This window comes from Diplotaxodon limnothrissa, linkage group LG23, assembly GCF_057381915.1.
Source record: "Diplotaxodon limnothrissa isolate DT_005_m linkage group LG23, D_limnothrissa_male_GT1.1, whole genome shotgun sequence".
NCBI classification, from domain to species: domain Eukaryota; kingdom Metazoa; phylum Chordata; class Actinopteri; order Cichliformes; family Cichlidae; genus Diplotaxodon; species Diplotaxodon limnothrissa.
In genome coordinates, this window is record NC_140617.1 from 10209753 (window position 1) to 10227724 (window position 17972).

The following is a 17972-nucleotide window of genomic DNA, read 5'->3' on the forward strand; positions in this document are numbered from 1 at the left end:
TTGTTGGGTTGACAATAAAACTCTGCTTGACTTGACTTAAATGTTAGTCATGTACAGATTTTGTTTTATGTGTATAATGAGTTTGTCATATAAGGCTGCACGTTAAATAGTATTTTCAGTTGTGTTGGGAAAATTTACTTTTGTATGAATATGTGTTTTGTAATTGATCCATCTTAGTGGGGATTTAAATATTATAAGTGATTATCAGTAGTTTATTTTGAAGTATACTTTGCTTCATATTTGTCTCAGTTTTACCCCGCTATTACACTTGATTTTGAAGTGGCTGTTGAGAGAAACCATTGTTTTGATATTTTTATGTTTTTTAAATATTGTGGGCCAAAGTTGCATGGACTCCACATTGGGATTAAGAAACACCTGCTGCTGTGAAAATGCTTAGAAAATAAAGCCAGTTTTGCAACCAGTCCCTGTTTGTCATCATAAAACAGTCTACCATTTGAAATCTGCTACACTTGGCAATGACGTGTATGAGGGTGTGTGTGGCAGTCCGATCGCTGAGCTGTGAGAGTTGGATCCTCTTGGCGAGCGTCGCTGACTCAGCGGGTGGATCAAAAAACAGCTGATGGGATTGTGAGTGCTGTTTGATGGAGCCCAGTGTGAGTGAATCCTCTGAGGTTATGTCAGACTTTCAATGCAGCACGCTTCAAAAGATTTCCACAGAGACGAAGATCAGCGAATGCTTTTCAAACTTTCAGAGGTCAAAGAAGCAATCAACAATTAAAACGTTTAATTTTATTCAATAAAGACGACAGCAGCTTCGAGTTCTCATCTGTTTCCTGTAAAGATCATTGGTTTGAGCAGTGCTGGATTAAAACCTCTGATCACACAGAGCCATGCACGAGTCTGCAGGATAAGACCTCATTCAAGGACAGGTGAACAGACCTGTCAGGTATAAGACTCCAAACATGCATTTCTGTATTAAACCTTCATGTAGCTGTTTATCAGATTTATAGTGTACACATTAATTAATGTTATAGTTTGCACAATCTTTTACTCTGCCCATTTTTATTGTCTTTGTTTGTTTTCACTGCTGTATATGTAACATTTTACACAGTTTTCAGTGCCCGTGGCACTTTTACTGTGTTTATTTATTGTAGACTGGACCGTCTTCATCCTACTGCTCGAACACAATCATTTCCCTTGAGGGATAGAGAGGTACTTGTTGGTCCATATAGAAGGTGGAGGTGAAGAATTTAGGCTGCGGCACAAAAGCAGACTAGTTTCTGCTCATTTTATTTCTTCTTTTAAAAACTCAGACAGCTTCTAATAAATATAATAATACATTCACAGAAAGGAGGGGGAGGAGCTACAAACATCCTGGCACAGCGAAGGCGGAGGCTAACACTGAGGCTATGCTAACACTGAGACATGTAAGTACAGACGTGCAGAGTAAAAAAGTAAAAAGGCTTCAAGAAAATAGAAAAAGTAAAGAGAGGCTTTATACACCTGAAGGAAAAAACAGGAAGTGATGTTGGGAGGGCTGTGAGCAATGGGAGGAGTTTTCAGTCCTTTTTATTTTTGTATTTGCGTGCTACGTTTCAAGGCGGCACCCCCCCCACAGGTCACCAGGTCACATGATGCTACAGCACTTACACAGCTTCTTCTCCTTCTCCTTCCCTGCCGTCTCCCCATTGCTTGCCACTGGTATCGCCATTGGAGGTTTAGTGGAGGTTGGTGGGGCCTTGGAGGTGGGCAGAGGTGGATCCGCCTCCTTTTCTCCCCCTGATGTCTTCCCGTTTGGGTCATCAATGTGCACCAGCTCGGCCTTCACCGTGCCCTGCAGCCCCAGCACCTTCTTGGTCTCGTCTTCATCCTCTACGCTCTGGTATCCCATGAACACCATGGTAACCGGGTTCTCAGTGCTCGCCTCAGCCACGCTCAGCTCACCACCCACTTCGGCCTCTAGCCCTGTGATCTCCACTGGAACCTGAGGTAGCGGCGACTTGGACCGCATCAGCTCCAACTCCTCCCGAACCTCTGCTGTCGGGAGGGATGTCACAGTGGTGACAGTCTGTGACATCATCGACGCCTCATCAGCTTTGTGGATGAGCTCTTCAACCTCAGAGGAGCTGAGCAGGTGGATATCCTCACCATTCAGCTCATGGACCACTGGGAGACAGGAAGACACAGGTGAGGGTCAGAGTGCGACACCTGAATGCTCTCCAGCTGAAGGACCAATAAAGACTCACTGAGTGATGTCACAGAGTACACCTGTGCATCAGCTTCCTTCAGCTGGAGCTGAAAGTGATGAGGTGTGACCACCTGACTGTCAGGTGAGTGTTGATCATGCAGGCAGGCTGAGGCCGCTGTGGCTTTAGGAGAAGGAAAACTGCTGCTGTGAAAACCTGCAAACCTCCAGCAGGAGGCGCTGCAACAACCAGACACATGGATCTGCTCCTCACACTGTGCTATAAAATGTCCACTGCAGGAACTCAGCAGGAATGACCCTCAGATCTGAAACTCTCAGGATACAACAGCCTGTCACAGGTGTGTAACGCAGGTGTCTAATGCTATGAAAATACCTGGTGGAACATCTGGCAGGTAATGAGTGGAGTTCAGAGGTCCTCCCAGATATGCTGAGAGTTTCTGAAGTGAAGATGTGGAGGTGTTCAGCAAAGACTGTGAGGGCAAATAGTTCAATAATTTAAGAAAAAAAGAATGAGTGATTCATCATCTACAGTCCATGAGCTTGCGAAGAGATTCAGATAAATGCGCGCACAGCAGAGCTGAAATCAGCCCTTTGAGAGTCAGTTATTGCATCAGCAGGTCCCTTCTCTTAAAGCCGGCTTTGTTTTTATTTATTTTTCTTGTTTACTTGCTAACATCACCTTTCTGCTCATCTTCATAAACTTTGACCCCTTTGTCAGAGAGGTCAACAGGAAGTTTGGTGTTACTGGACAGAACCCTGGTTTCCCCCGTCACTCTGTCCCGCTCTACTTTAATCTCCACCGAGTACATCGCTGGATTGGGAGGGGTTAGAAGGGATCACAGGGTCAGAGGGGGTCAACACAACAGACACAATGAGCTGCTGCGGATCTAAAGATAAAGGCAGCAGGCAGAAGGTTAGATCACAGAAGAGAAGAGTCAGGACAGAGAAAGCAGCAGGTCATAAACAAGCACCCCAGGTGAGGGTAACCTTCCAATAGCAAAGGTACAGCTCTATTAGTGTGACATGACATAACCATGCAGAACAAAGAAGGGTCTGATGACCAGAAGGAATATGTGAGGCTCTGCTCGCATCATCCAGACTGACTTTGGTACAGTGTGTATATCCTCTCCTGCTGCCTCAAATAACTGAACTACCAAAACATTTCAGCTGCAAACAACCACAACTCAGATAAGTCCCAAGGATCAGATACATTAAATGGACACCAGCACCCACACATTACCCTGAGAGGAGCTGCTCAGCCATGAAGCTCCTGGTGCACAGTGTCTGCTGATGTTAATGCCAGGGATGGATGGATGAATGAATGGATGAATAGATGGATAAATGGGAGAATAGATGGATGAATGGATGATGGATGGATGGATGGATGGATGGAAGGACGGATGGATTGATTGATGAATGGATAAACAGATGGATAAATGGGAGAATAGATGGATGAATGGATGGATGGATGGATGGGAGAATAGACTAATGGATGGACGGACGGACGGATGGATGGATTGATAAATGGGAGAACAGATCGTTAGGCGGATGGTAGAATTCTCCTGAATGGACTTTTGTAACAGTAGCGTCCTGTTAGCACCACATTGGAATTGCTGAGCTTTTCAAACTCTGTCTCTCATACAGATAAAGGCAGGTCACAGGTGCTGGATTAATACACCCGTGGCACTGATTCACAGATTAACAGGTGTAACTCAGGACTTTTGTCCATAAGTGTACATGGGAGACGTTTTCCATCAGATGTTGAGGGACACTGTGAGGAGGTGGAGGAAGAGGGCCTTGGATGCAGCTCAGGTTATTGCAAGAGTTTATTCCTGAAACTTGAAATCTGTGACCAGAAGCAGAGTTGCTGACGTTCGTACGGTCAGAGTCTGCCTCCTCTGTTGCTGCGTTGTTTGAGTACATGTGCATCACTCTGATTTTCTCTCTGCATGTTGAGTGAGGCTGCATGTATTTATTAAAGTCAAGGGAAAGAATGTGAAAGCTCTACTGATGTTTCTAATCTAACATGCTTCGAGCTTCACTTAACATGTGCATGTTGACAGTTGCTGTGAGGACTCGACCTTCAGGATGGACTGAGTGCTGACACAGCGGTCACACTCTGGCTCCGACATCGTCTTTTTCCAAATGCCTTCACATCTCCCGTGGAAACCCCTGCAGTCATGCCAGGGGTAGATTCAGACCTGCTTCTGTTCAGCCTTAAATACCAGCAAAGTGTCAGGAAACTCCCACAGCTTCATACATTCATTTAGCCCATGATTCATTTCAATAGCCTCCCACAGATCCTACACTATGAGGGAAACAACACAATAACACACACACACACACACACCCATCACACCAGCCAACACACAAATTCACTGTTAACGTGACCCTAAAACGGACTTACAGATAGAAACAGGAAGGCAGCTGTTAGAGACACATTAAGGTCGATGTCCCCTCTCCTCCCACGTGTCTACACTCTATGACCTCTGACCTTACACATTTGCAGGGTGAATGATAACAGACTCATTAAAATCACTGAAAGCTGCGATTAATCATATTTTACTGATTCTTCGAACCTCATCACGGAGAACCAAACGCAAACTCTTAAAGTCAGGAAACAACATGGCTGATCTCATCTGTACTTTATTCTTTTACTGGCTTTATTAGACAGTGCATCAAAGACAGACAGGAAAGCAGGGGAAGACCTGCGTCAACCCTCCGGCTGCTCTCAGCCATAGGGCCTATGGCCATCTCCTTCTCCCAGTGAGCTAATCTTTAGCCATGGAAATATTCTGGATCTATTTCCTGACTTGGTGACTTCCAGGTGAGCTTCATGTCCCACCTGAGGAAAACTAGCTCAGTTCACCAGTTTAAGACGACCCCCGTCAGGTCGGTGCAGAGTGGGTGTGGTCACTTCTGACTCACCTTTCTTCATCTCCTCGGTCGCCTCTCTGGGTTTGTTCAGTCGAGGACTTTTGTTAACTTTGACCTCTGCAGGGGCTTGTGGGTAAAAATGGGCCAGGCACAAAGACAGAGCAGAGAAAGAACTAACAGTGAGGTTATCACAACAACTTACCGTAATGTAACTGTAATCTGATTACTGAGATCTGATTACAGTTATAGCACAGTCTCACCTTGGATCACCCGAGTTGCCAGTGGAGCCCTGTCCTGCTGATGCCTTTCGCGATCTTTGACCTCTACAGCTGATCAGAGACAAACGTGAGACAAAGGCTTCACGAATAAAAACAGACAGAGAAATTTAGAAATTTACCTGAAGCTGGTCTTGATGACACCTGGAGGCACAAACAGAGAAAGGAAGTTTATCTTCACAATAAGAGTCTTAACAGGAATCCTCCATCAATAAGTAGAAGGAAACGGGAAACAGAAACATGAAAAAACCTCCAAAGTAAGCCAGTCCTGCCAGTGAACCCCCCTCCCAACATCCTCACCCATGTAATCCAACCTAATTTGTTTCAAATGATCTATTAACCCTATGAGGACAGCAGAAAAGCTGATTTTAGAAAGGAAAAAAAGTGATATTAGAAAACGTTTGTGTGTGCGTGCGTGCATGTACACTCACTTTAATGTTAGTTATGGTCTGACAGACAGATCCAGTCTCAAGGCCGACAAGTTCCTGCTGCAGCCTACAGCACACACACACACACACACACACACACACACACACACAGTTGATGGTTTTAATCCCACAGTGAATAAGGCCACCCTTCCTGGATGTTCGGGCTCGGCGGCTCAGACCTGTCGATGGTCTCCTCCAGGCTCCGGGTCCGGGCCTCGTCCTGCTCCAGCTGTCTACAGACTTCGTTCTGCTCGGGTCCAGCAGATGCTCCCTCCAGGAGCCAGCGGTCCCTCAGAGCCTTTGACTGAAACACAGGTCACATAGATGACAGCTTCCTTCTAACACGTGAGGAGGCACGTATCAAATTCATATTTGTTCATGAAAGTTTATGAAAAGAAGAGCTGCAGAAACATGTGCTTAAAGTTCACTCGTGATCTGCTCACTATGAAGCCCACCACCGAAGCCGTCGTCATTCCTTCATCATTTCTTTATAAAGGAGGCAGGTTGAAGGTGTGCAGGTGAGTCCAGCTGTTCGATTGGAAGCTGTGAGTGAGACAGGAAGTCCTCTGACTGCAAACAGCTGACAGATCATCAGGAGAGGACAGACTGGCACTCTGATCCACTCAGAAAACAATTAACATAAAGCCCTGAAAGTCCACAGGAGACACCTGGGGATCCTGTCCTTCATCAAAGCTTCCAGCTAAGTGAGGAAGACTCTCCAGCAGGAAGATGTGTCATCATCCACAGAGCATGAAGAGAATAATCAAAGCAGATCAGAGGGTTCAAAGCATCTGTCAGCCTCGGGAATAGAAAGCTTCAACCTTAAAAAGTGTCAGAAAGGCTGAGCAGCTCCAGACTAAACAAATCAGCCAGCAAGATGAAGATCAGAGCAGCACGAGGAAGGAAACCTGGACATCAGACTTCACAGTCTGCAAAAAAATCCCCATGCACGGTTAAAACTAAACCAGCGGGTTCATCAGAGCTTTTTACATATATAACCTGAACTCTGGTCTCATTCTGAGCGTCTCATTAAACCCTTGCAGCTGACAGCAGCAGACACTCAGCTGCACGGCTCTGAGTGGGATTCGTCCTCGCCGGGTCGTCTTTCAAACTCTCAACGATTTTAATCAGCACCTTAAAAAGCTGCTCGTTTCACACACATGCTGGCAGAAAAAAAATCTTTATCCATTTATTGTTTTGACGTTTCGGCTACACAACACTACAAATTGGAGAGCATCAGCATCATGTCCTCAAAGGAGAAAACAGTGAAAATGGAATAAAATCATTTTAGTATCTAATGATTGAAAGCAGGCGTGCACAGACAGCAATGGGTGCTCATGGACCAACGTCCATCAGGAGGACGTCTGAGTGTCCCTTTAATAAACGCGTGAAGCCTGAATGGATCCTTTTAGTTGAATAAAATTATCTGGATGAGCTCGGGCTCTCTGAACTCGCGGCCTCCTCCTCATCGGGAAAACAGCTGCTATTTCACATGGCCCTGGCAGTCCTGTCCTACCTGCGTGCTGTTTGGCTGATCTCAGATATTTTTACCTTGCAGCTGTTCTCAGTTTGTGCCTCTTGAATCTCTGAATACCTGGAAGACTCGACACACAGTGAGCCAGCAGGAGTAGGAGCCAGAGAGAGTTACTCTTTATTTTTTCTGGTGAAAGACAAACTGATAAGAGTCATTAATGAAATATGATCTCATATCAAAGATCAATAATAGATGAGAGAATTTACTGGCAGAAATAAATTTTCCACAGCACTTCAGTCTGGAATATACAACATCTGAACGACAGGTTTCTGTCGTTGTTCTGAGAACACAACAGAGAGCCGCCTATCAGAATAAAACAGGAAATGACCACTGACCATCTGAAAGAAGGACATGAATAAAAACATCAGTGTGAAAGAGCTGGACTCCACAGAGCATTCAGGTTTTGGTTTCGTTTATTTAGTGCACAAAAATGTTTCTTTGTGGTTTGGCATCAATGTCAGCTTTGTAGCCAACTCCACACCGACTCGTCTCAGGTCCCGGCGTGGGACCTGAGGGAGGGAGGGAAACCTCGTTAACACAATCATCTCCACCTGCCCATCAGACTTCATGGCACAGCCCCTTGAGTGCACTGCAACACCCCTCCACTGCAGCGGAGCCAGAGACCACGCCCCTGCCATAATCAGGCCTGGATCAGACCCAGATCAAACCTGGATCACGCCTAGTTCCGATCTGGATCTGGTTGAGTCATATCTGGATCACACCTTGATCAGACCTGGATCTCTGCAGCAGTCTGTTTACGTGCCTGAACAGACTCAGAGCTCAGAGACATGAGGTCTCAGTCTGACTCGTGTTTCTGCGTCTTCACGCCTCCTAGCGGCGCGATTTAAAACGGTACGAAGGCTTCAGCATCTTGCTCACCTCTGAGTGCACCCGACCTTTAAACAGAAAACAGGAAACAGGAAGTGGTGGGCTCACCTTCAGGTGCTGTAGCGCCCTCCTGTCGTCCTCCAACTGACGCTTCTTGTTCTCGATCTCCGTCTGCCACTTCCTTTTCTCCTGCAGCATTATGGAAAACAGAACCAGCTGCTGATTGGGATCAATAATCCAATCACACTTCTGCTCTGAAGTAATCCACTGAGGTAATCTGATTACTGACTGCACTCTCTTAGTGTGGGCTTTTATTTTGAAATAAAATAAAAGTGTGTTTGTTTAGATAAAGTTTAAAATTCAGAGTCAACATTGATAACTTCGAGCAATAAAACTTACTGGGGGGGTGGGGTCTCACACACACATCTGAATCATTGATACTAGGTGTGTGAGATGCTGCATTCACTGACTGTAAGTAAACTCACCACAATGAGCTGCAGTCGATCCTGCTGATAGAGAACCTCGCTCACCCTGAGGGAGAGACAGACAGACAGGTTAATGATGTCACTGTGACATCACTGAATCGTACGTTTCCTTGTTCCGCTTAATACACAGATGCTCGATGCACAGCTCTGTTTACACTTTAACCTCACACACTCATTCATACACTGACTAGCTATCTCACACATACACACGCACACACGCTCTCTCTCTCTCTCTCTCTCAAACACACACACACACTCCAGCAGAGTCTTGAAGCGATCAGCTAACAAGTGCTCAACAGCGGTGAGTCATCAGTTATTTGCTGTAAAGATGGCTGCCCTTTATTCAGTTTGCTTGAGCTGAAGGCAGTGCGAGGCCTCAGGCGGTCTGTGCTGGCGGAGCTGCTGCTGGTTGGTGTAGCACTCAGGAAACCAGAGTTCACCAAACAAGGAGCAGCCAGACGCAGATGCGGCGTTGGTCCCGCCCTGATTCCTCCCTGAGTCTAATGGGAGCATCGCACCCAAAGTAGACTTCATGTTTTATTCAGTGAGACTTCAACTGGAGGCTGAGACCATGAACTCATCGGGACAGAGGTCACTGGGTTCAGAGGTCAGCTCGATCCACCTCTCCTCTCTGGAGGACACACAGTATGCTTTACACTTTAAACTTTTCCTCTCAGACACCTCAAACAAAGCTTCACTTTAAGGTCTCCATGGAGACCACAGTCCACTGCAAGGACCGACAACACCAGCAGCTAGAACCCGGCCCACTGGGAAGCAGTTCAGACACAGCGCCCTGACGAGGAGGAGGTACTTTAAAGGCTCAAACTGAAGCTCAGGCTCTTTCTGTGTTTTTGTCCATGCCTGCTCAGCAGCAGTGAGATGTATTATAGAGAGGGGCATGGCAGGTAATGGGACAGGAGCTCAGACTGATGATTGGATGATATTAATTATTGATCAGTTTGTGATCCGTCTGAGAGGAAAGGGTTCCGGTCAGTCAGCAGGTGTGTGACTTTTAATTGAAACGCCGCATTAGAGGCAGACAGGAAGTCCATGCACTGCAGTGATGAAGTACTTGCAGTAAAAACAGAAGAGTACAAATACTCAGTTACATGTTAGAGTAAAAGTACTCTCAGCTTAGCCTTATAAAGTAAAGATAAGCGATAAGATCAGATAAACCTTTATTAGTCCCACATTTGGCACTAACACGTGGTTCTGCTCTGGGCTGTGTCCTTGTCCAGACACCACATCCTACTACTGCCTCTGAGCCTCCACCAGGCTGCAGCAGCTCCATCAATCCCACAGGCACACCAAACAAGCACACAGGAAGTGCACTTCAAAATAAAACAGCTGCTGGGATGAAACTCAACCAGCTCCCAGATTCTGATTGGCAGTCTTTTCTGAAGTCTGGGTTTATAAGTGGCTGTGAGGAAGGCAGGAGGAAATAATGAAGAAGTCACAAAGAAAACAGATTTCTGCAGAACATGATGGAAAATAATACAGATAAAAAAAATTCCCAAAACACAAAGTGGTAAGAAACCAATGATTTATCTGCAGCTTCCTGTTTACCTGCATCAGTTAAATCTGATTATCTGATGAACCTCAAACATGACGTACAGAAACATCAGAACTCATCTCAGCACCATCTGACACCTGGATCTGCTCCCAGGTGTGACTCTTCCTGTGGGAATCATCCATTGGGTGCGTCTCTGCAGGTGTATGGTAACTCCATAGTGAGTGAGACTTTGTGCAGGTGTGTCAGAGCAAGTTTTATGTTGACGTTTCTGAAAATTCACACTTTGTGGTAATTCTTGTAATTCTGTAAGTGACTTGCTGAATTTAGAAAACTGAACCAATCGGACTGGGGCTTAAACCTTATATTGTGAAGAACCCCGCCGGAAGTCACCCTCTCCTCACACGTCCAACTTGACGGAAGTGACTGAGCTCTCAAATGAGGAACACAGAAACTGATCAATATGTAATCATAGACGCTCGTGCTGCTTATTGATCAGAGCTGGTGCTGCTTCCGCAGGGGAAAGTAGAGCACAGAGAGGTTTGATCACTCCGCGGGTCCGCACGCCCTTTAACCCATCACCTGCCGCTGCGGTGACTCGGACACCCCCACCACACCCCCCAAAGTCTCCAGTTTGGTGCAGTTAGCCCCCCACCCATCCACCCCTCGGTCCTGACTCAGCGCCCTGATGCCGCACAATGACGACACGAGTCTCAGATACGTCACAAACACAGAAAAACAACCAGAAGAAGAAAAGAGAAGAAGGGAAAGAAAGAAGAGAGAGAAGAAATAAAGTGTACTCACTCCTCCATGTCCGACGGCAGATCAGTCCGCAGCAAAATCAAACATCTGATCCACATCCGAGAGAGCAAACAAACCCGCCCACCGGGGAGGACGGAGGACAGGAGGGAGGGGGAGGAAAGGAGAGGAGGGTAGGAAAGGAGAAAAGGGTAGGAGAAGTTTTGAATGTTGAACCTTTTTTGGTCAGATTTTGACGTCACAGTTGAAAGTGTGCTTGCAGATTCATAATCAAGAGATGAGAGTGAGGAAGACTTTTACTTTGAAATCAGTCCAACATGCAAAAACGCTGTTATTGAATCCCAAAAGGTTGATTCTGTTCATCTGGACGTTTTCAGTGGGAGAAACGTTTCGTCATCATCCAGGTGACTTATGCAGTCTCAGCTTACAGCAGGTCTCCAACCTTATAAACGGTTCCTCTGCACAATGACTGAAACTAGCCAGACAGAATCAGCCTTTTGGGATTTACTTACCTGGATGACTGAGCATGCATCAAGAGGCTGTTATTGATCAATTGACTAATGGATGGAGGATCGATTTTAAGAACTGTGAGGTGGACGGGATGAAGATGTGGAGCTCCTGGTCTCCATGATGACTTATTATTTTTATTACTGCAGCTGTCACGGGGACAGACTGGGACGTCAGACTCGGTAACAAAGCCTTCTGCTTCACACGAGTACTTCCTTCTGCACTCTCCATGTTTGCTCCTCGTCCTTCATATCATTTATCGTACATGTGAATCCATTTTTCATGAGCTTAAGTTTCATGAAGCTTCCTGCAAGTCATTCACATCATGAAAGTGATAAACACACGAATGAATCCAGAATTATCATCCAGTACCAGTAAGTACTCATACTTTAGTTACTCTCAGTGTAGTTGGAGTGCTTTTTAAACTCAGTGTTTCAGTGAAGCGCCAGGATGAGGCGCTTCATTTTGAATATAATGTCATATTTATGTCGACACTCCAGATATTTGGCAATGAACATGTTAAAGTTTTGTTTTTGGTACAGTTTAAAGACAGACATTTATCCCGAGGACAGTTTGTCTCATTTTCTTTTCATTTAATTAACACGGAAGGTGAAGCAATAATCCTGCAGCAACACCTAGTGGTGGTTGGAAAGAATTTTTTTTAATGGTCGACTTCCTGCAGACCATGCTTCTTACTGTACCATAGCTGGACTGGCCATCGGGCATACCGGGCATTTGCCCGGTGGGCCGCTGGCGATTTTTTGTTTTTATGGGCCGATGGATATTTTTTTATTTTTTATTTTTATTTTTTATTTTTAGGAAGGGTATATATAATGAAAGGTGTTGGATTGGCCAATTGGTCATGATCGACTCTGGGCTGGACCAATTACAGCCGAGGAGGCTGGATGCACCCTCCCCCTTGTTTAGCAATCAAGTGATTTTCGCGCATTGCATGCCGGGAACTCGTGGCAAAACAATCCAAGTACCGCATCAAATGCAAGCATTTGCAGCACCGCAAAACGTTCATTCTCCGGTTCCAATACCTTCTTTTTTTTTCTTTGCCGCACAAAAAAGGAATGTACAAAACAAAAGGAGAACAATGCCGGTCCGTACAAAGACAGTCTCGACGAAAAGACAAAGAAAAGATACGAGGAAAAAATCAAAGGAGTGAAAGGGTCAGACCCTTACGAGCACACAGAGTGGACAAAAGACGTCAGTGTGCTGCCCACTTTCACCACGCTCAGATTTATAATTACACGGTTCTTGGAGTGAGTGCACACACTCATGAAGTTTAGTAACTTCAGGTCACTGCAACAAGCCCAGGTACAGTTTACCGACGGATGGGTGCAGGACCTTGAAATGCACCGTGTAGGACGAAAGACTATTGTACGTATCATAAGTTTACCAGTCTCACAAATCGTCTTCATAAATACACATTCATTAACAGTTTATTAATAGGACCTTTGAGCTCAACGGTAATTAATTAGTAGTGGAAATAATTTCTGGTAGTGTAACAGTGTTTGTGGTATTATTCCACTTGCCACAAATATCAGTGTAATGGGGAAACAGCGCCCCCCCGCTCTCAGTGTGGCTGGTTAGGTGAGGCTGGCTGCAGTAATCGCTGCCAGTCTGCCGTAGCCATACGAGAGGTGAGTTGTATTGTTCCGCACACAATATAGCTAAGTAGTACAGACACATAAAACATGTTTGATTAGCTGACGAGCACCGAGTGTAATAAGTGCTTAGTGGACACATGTCCAACACCAGTTTTATGTACTTTTCATTTGTTTATTACAGTTTTTTACAGACGCTAGGACACATTTCTCAATACTTAGGTCACGTTTGCAAAACTCCTCACACAGTGAGCACAACAGAAGTCTATGTGGGCTAAACTGAGGACCAGTTATCATTGTTTTGGCACAAAATGCATTCAATGACTACATCTCTCAAATTACATGAATCATCTTCTCACTCAGACACAACAACTGCCAAAAACCTTTGTACGGACAGGACATTTTGCATGTGCTTACATACTGTTTTCAAAACTGTTAAACTCATGGTCAAAACAATAACACAATGCAAAACTTGAAAAGACAGCAAAATGCAACAGCAATATTTTACTGAAACATATTTTAAATCTAACAATGCAGTTTAACCAGCCACAGCTGATTCTCATTGTGGATGAACATCTACACAGTTGTTACTCCTTCAATTTTTCAACTCCTTCAATTCTGGCATGCCAGAAGATTCTTTCCTAGGTGTGTTGCCCAAGATGACATAAGATGTGATGTGGATGAGAACCTGTGGCCAAATGGAGAAGACCGAGTAGATTAGCATTACTATTGTATGTGTATCAGTGGATGGTGTGTATACGAATTCTTGTATTTTGGGATTACTTAGTGCAAAAAAATAAAAATACATAAACATAAATACATGATGTCTGATTCATTCCAGTAACATATATTGAAATTATAAACAGAGATGTGTCCTTGTTTTACACAGGAAAACACTGTGTAATGCTACATGTTGTTAGTGTTTTTTAGGTCATTGTTTTGTGGGTGACAAAGTGTGTTTGTCGGCTGTCAACCTTTGCTAGTGTTCTGGAGGAATGTTTTTATTTGAGACCTGAATGAAGTGTTTTGGTAGTTGTAGTGCATTTTGAATGTGGAATGAACTGCTTTGCCAAGCTGAGGGTCAGTTAGGAGAATTGTGTGAAGAGTTTTGCAAAAGTGACCTAAGTATTGAGAAATGTGTCCTAGCGTCTGTAAAAAACTGTAATGTGTGAAACTGTATGCTAAAGCGGAATGCTAATGAGATGTTCTGCCGTAGTGTGCTGTGCGGAGTGGTGTGTGGCGAGCCTGTGCACTGATAATACACCGTTGTTTCCATTCAGGTACATAATTTGTTGTTGCTGTTATTTTATTGTATATTAGAAATTGTAATATTGCTGCAGTAATCGCTGCCAGTCTGCCGTAGCCATACGAGAGTGTGCTGTGCGGAGTGGTGTATGGCGAGCTTGTGCACTGATAATACACCGTTGTTTCCATTCAGGAAATAAAGTGGCAACGATCGATCAGAGACTCCTTGTCTTTTTAAAAACACTACACAACGCAGAGTCGAGGAGTCTGTTTGGGCCGAACTGTTGCAGCGGGATGAAGCAGAAACCGGTTACAGTAGCATTACAGAAATGTAGCAGTGACAATAATATTGTATGTTGTAATCGCAATGGACAATAAGTGATACAAAACAACTGTTTTATCCTGTGAATAAAAGTATATGTTTTTGTCAATGTACCATGGTAATAACAGAAGCGAAACACAATATTGTGTCAGGACAATTTACTATTTATGCACAATAAATAAAGGAGCATAGCGCGACAATTTCTGTTCAGCGCCAGACTTGCTTGTAACCTATATCACCAATTATGTTAAGAAAAATGACGTATTAACTACTAAAAAACTCTGACCTTTGTGGGAATGCTTGGAGCAGACTAACATGTGAGCTGGAGTGTTCTGAGACGTTATATTTGGTATATCCAGACCATCCGTCGGCTCTTACTTCGGAAACATGGCTTAAAAAATTTCTCTTCAACGACGTAATCCGATAAAAAAAAAAAAAACGATCTCTTTACCCATCGGCTTCCCGTGGCTGTCATGCGACCGGCTATTGAAGTTAATAATACAACAGCTTCTTGCCATTTTTTGGGTTTCTTTTTATCGCTGTGTAACTGAGTTCAATTGAAAGCCTGCGTGCGCTAGTACCTCTTGCCACAAGTTCCCAGAATCCTTTGCGGTTTTATCCCTGAATGACGTCACATTTTCAATCTTTATCCTGGTGGGCCGGTCTCTAGTCAAAATGCCCGGGCCGATTTTTTGTCCCAGTCCAGCCTTGTACTGTACTGACAGTTTTACTACTCTCATCACTTCAGTGTGAGGAGTGGAGGTTCAGGCAGAGCTGGAAGATTGCTCAGGTCACTCTGAAGTCTGACAGGTACTGGAGACAGCTGAGGCTGCAGAATGGTTTATTCTGAGAAGAGGAGGTAGAATGTGAGTGGAAACAATGGTTTGGTTTCACTTGATCATATCTGAGGGCGTCTCTGATGGAAGCAGACGTTTCACGCATGGTAGGAAAGTTCACGAAAACCTCTGGACGGTGTTCCCTGCAGAACTTCTGACGCACCACGACCAACACAGGCCACCAGGGGGCGCTACATCAATATGAGCATATAGGCTGTGTTTAATGTGTTGTAATATAAGCGAGCCCCTAAGAATCATCAGCAGTAGCGGTTTTAGATTCGGGCGACAGGGGCGGTTGCCCGGGGCGGCATCGTGGTGGGGGGCAGCATCACGGGCATCGGCAACAACAAAAAAAATGCTCATACTCATACTGCCCGACGTCAGCCAGCGCATATTGGGAATGGCATAGGCACCAATCGGTTTTCTATCGCCCATTTGCTGGGAGTAAGGGCGCCCTTCGTTTGCGAGGTGCGCCTGCTGCTTGCGGCGCAGAGAGGAGAGGGCGGGGCGGCGGGGGATTCTCTGACCGGCTGGAGCAGCATCTAATAACCAACTCGGAAAATAAAACAAAATAAAAACAAACCAACAAACACGAAAACACCAGACATTATAATACAGACTTATAAATTGCACCAATGTTTTTTCGAAATTCTATACACGAAAAGTGAGCGCGAGAGCCCTCGGTGCGCCTGCTTGCTGCTGAAGTCAAAGTAAACTTTATTGTCATCTCCGCTACAGTCCAGTATATAGAGAGACGAGATGACGAGGCTCCAGTTACAGCAGTGCAAGTAAACAAACAATATATATAAGAAGAGTAAGAAAATAAATATACACTTTAGGACTCGGGGTAAAGGGATCACTAACAATTTAAAATTTACAGTTTGATGATTTAAAGTCTCACACACAACCCGTCAAAAGGGGAGAGGGCCCCTGCTGCTTCCAAATAGAGCACATTTAATTTATAATGATGTAAATCCAAGTCCATTATGTATTCATGATTTGAATCCTGGGTTGTGTGAAATCTCAGAAATGCACCCTAGACAAAGTGAATCTGTGAACTAAGGTGTAGGTGTGTTAGATCATGTTGTGGTGATCCTCAGGTTGAGGGATGGGTGTTCATACTGGAGTGAAAAATTAAAACCAATGGAAGATGGACAAGAAAAGTTCAAAGCCATCAGGTCCTCAGTTAAGAAAAAAGAGAAAAGAAGAGGAAGAGAAACGAGCAAAAGATACAGGTAAGCAGATATCGTCACCAGTGGGAAGCAGCTCTGCTCCAACACTGACCGTGTGCAGATTGTGAACTTTCAACGTAGTTTTACAGGTTTTCCTGTTAATAAAGAGCCCGCCTCATTCAAACAGCATCAAAGGAATTAAGTCACAGATAAACAATTAAATGGGGGAAATGTCCTTTTTTCACTTTTACAGTGAGTTCACAGAAAAAAAGACATTTTCTTTGAATGAGAACATTATATTTTATAATTACAGGACAGTGTGGGCAGTGAATTGCCAGAACTACTTCTGTAATTTTACACATTTATCGTGTCATAAATGTCTGGCCACATTAGGATCAACGTAGCTTGTACGTGGCCCATGAGTTACAATGAATTTGATGTCCTTGTATTAAAGCCTCTGTGAGTGATCACTCTGCTGTTGTTAGAGCAGGTGAAGGCATCTGAGGGTCATCCTGCCATCTTTTCATCCTGACTTGACTATTTTAGCCATATTTGCTCAGGTCAATCACTCACTACACAGATTTTAAACTTGTATTGTGTAAGTCTGCAGGGCATGTGCCTCCCTACCTCACCTCTTTATTATTTTCTCTGCTCTGCAGCACTTTTATCAAGCAGCTGTTTTTAAATGTGCTGTGAATTAATCTGACTTGAAATCAGCCTGTGTGTTGGGGTTGATCAGTTTGTGAGGACACAAATCACACTGCACGAGTGCTTTAAAGACCTGGATCACCTCTCATTTCTACAAAAGAGGATTAGGAATGCTAAAAAAAAAACAAAAAACTTTTTCACCATTCTTAAATAATAAAATAAGAAATACAAAAGCCCCCCGCCCACCTTTTTCCAGTGGTCTCAGATAAAACTAAGCTTATCATATTTGGCCCTACAAATCTTAGAAATATGATGCCTGTGAGGACTCCTGGAGCTGTTTCTGACCAGGATAGGTCTTTCTATGCGCATATTAAACAAATATGCAGGACTGGTTTCTTTCTTTCTAACAACTTCCTGTTTTTGCACTCGCTGCCTCTCCTCCATCCTCACTGATGCATCTTTAAATTTGTCTTCTCTCTTTTTCTCCTCATCTCTGTGCTCCCCTTCTTGGGCCTCGTTTCCTGTTAAAAGGGACTTCTTCATCCCCACTGTTGCCAGGTGTTGATATCGTGCAATCGTTCCACTTAGCAGCTTGAAGCTGTGTATTGGTGCTAATCAATGACTATAGAAAAGATGGCGAACCTGGCTGCACTTCCTCCCATTGTACAAAAATGAAGCCCGCTTGAAGGAGCTGCCATGTTGCACTTTTGGAGCCCGAGTCTGCATGGTTGTGACTTGAGGTAGAGCATCAGCATCATTCACCCAC

At 44.5% G+C, this 17972-nt stretch overlaps 1 protein-coding gene across 1 annotated transcript; it reads right to left on the bottom strand.

The window, feature by feature from the left end:
• Positions 1–1326: 1326 nt before the first annotated feature.
• palm1a (paralemmin 1a) lies at positions 1327–10931 on the bottom strand. Its single transcript, XM_085347681.1, has 10 exons — positions 10909–10931; positions 8595–8640; positions 8218–8298; positions 5927–6051; positions 5751–5814; positions 5442–5463; positions 5305–5373; positions 5096–5170; positions 2847–2978; positions 1327–2127 (listed from the first exon to the last, which is right to left on the bottom strand). Exons 1-10 carry the CDS (start codon positions 10914–10916, stop codon positions 1589–1591), a joined length of 1161 nt encoding a protein of 386 aa, XP_085203807.1. The 5' UTR covers positions 10917–10931; the 3' UTR covers positions 1327–1588.
• Positions 10932–17972: the final 7041 nt, after the last annotated feature.

Bases quoted from the DNA above. Each gene is read 5' to 3' on its own strand.
- palm1a (XM_085347681.1), bottom strand. The intron at 8,299-8,594 runs GTGAGTTTACTT...ATAATGCTGCAG, and splicing joins ATCGACTGCAGCTCATTGTG to GAGAAAAGGAAGTGGCAGAC. The intron at 5,464-5,750 runs GTGAGTGTACAT...TTGTGCCTCCAG, and splicing joins AGACCATAACTAACATTAAA to GTGTCATCAAGACCAGCTTC.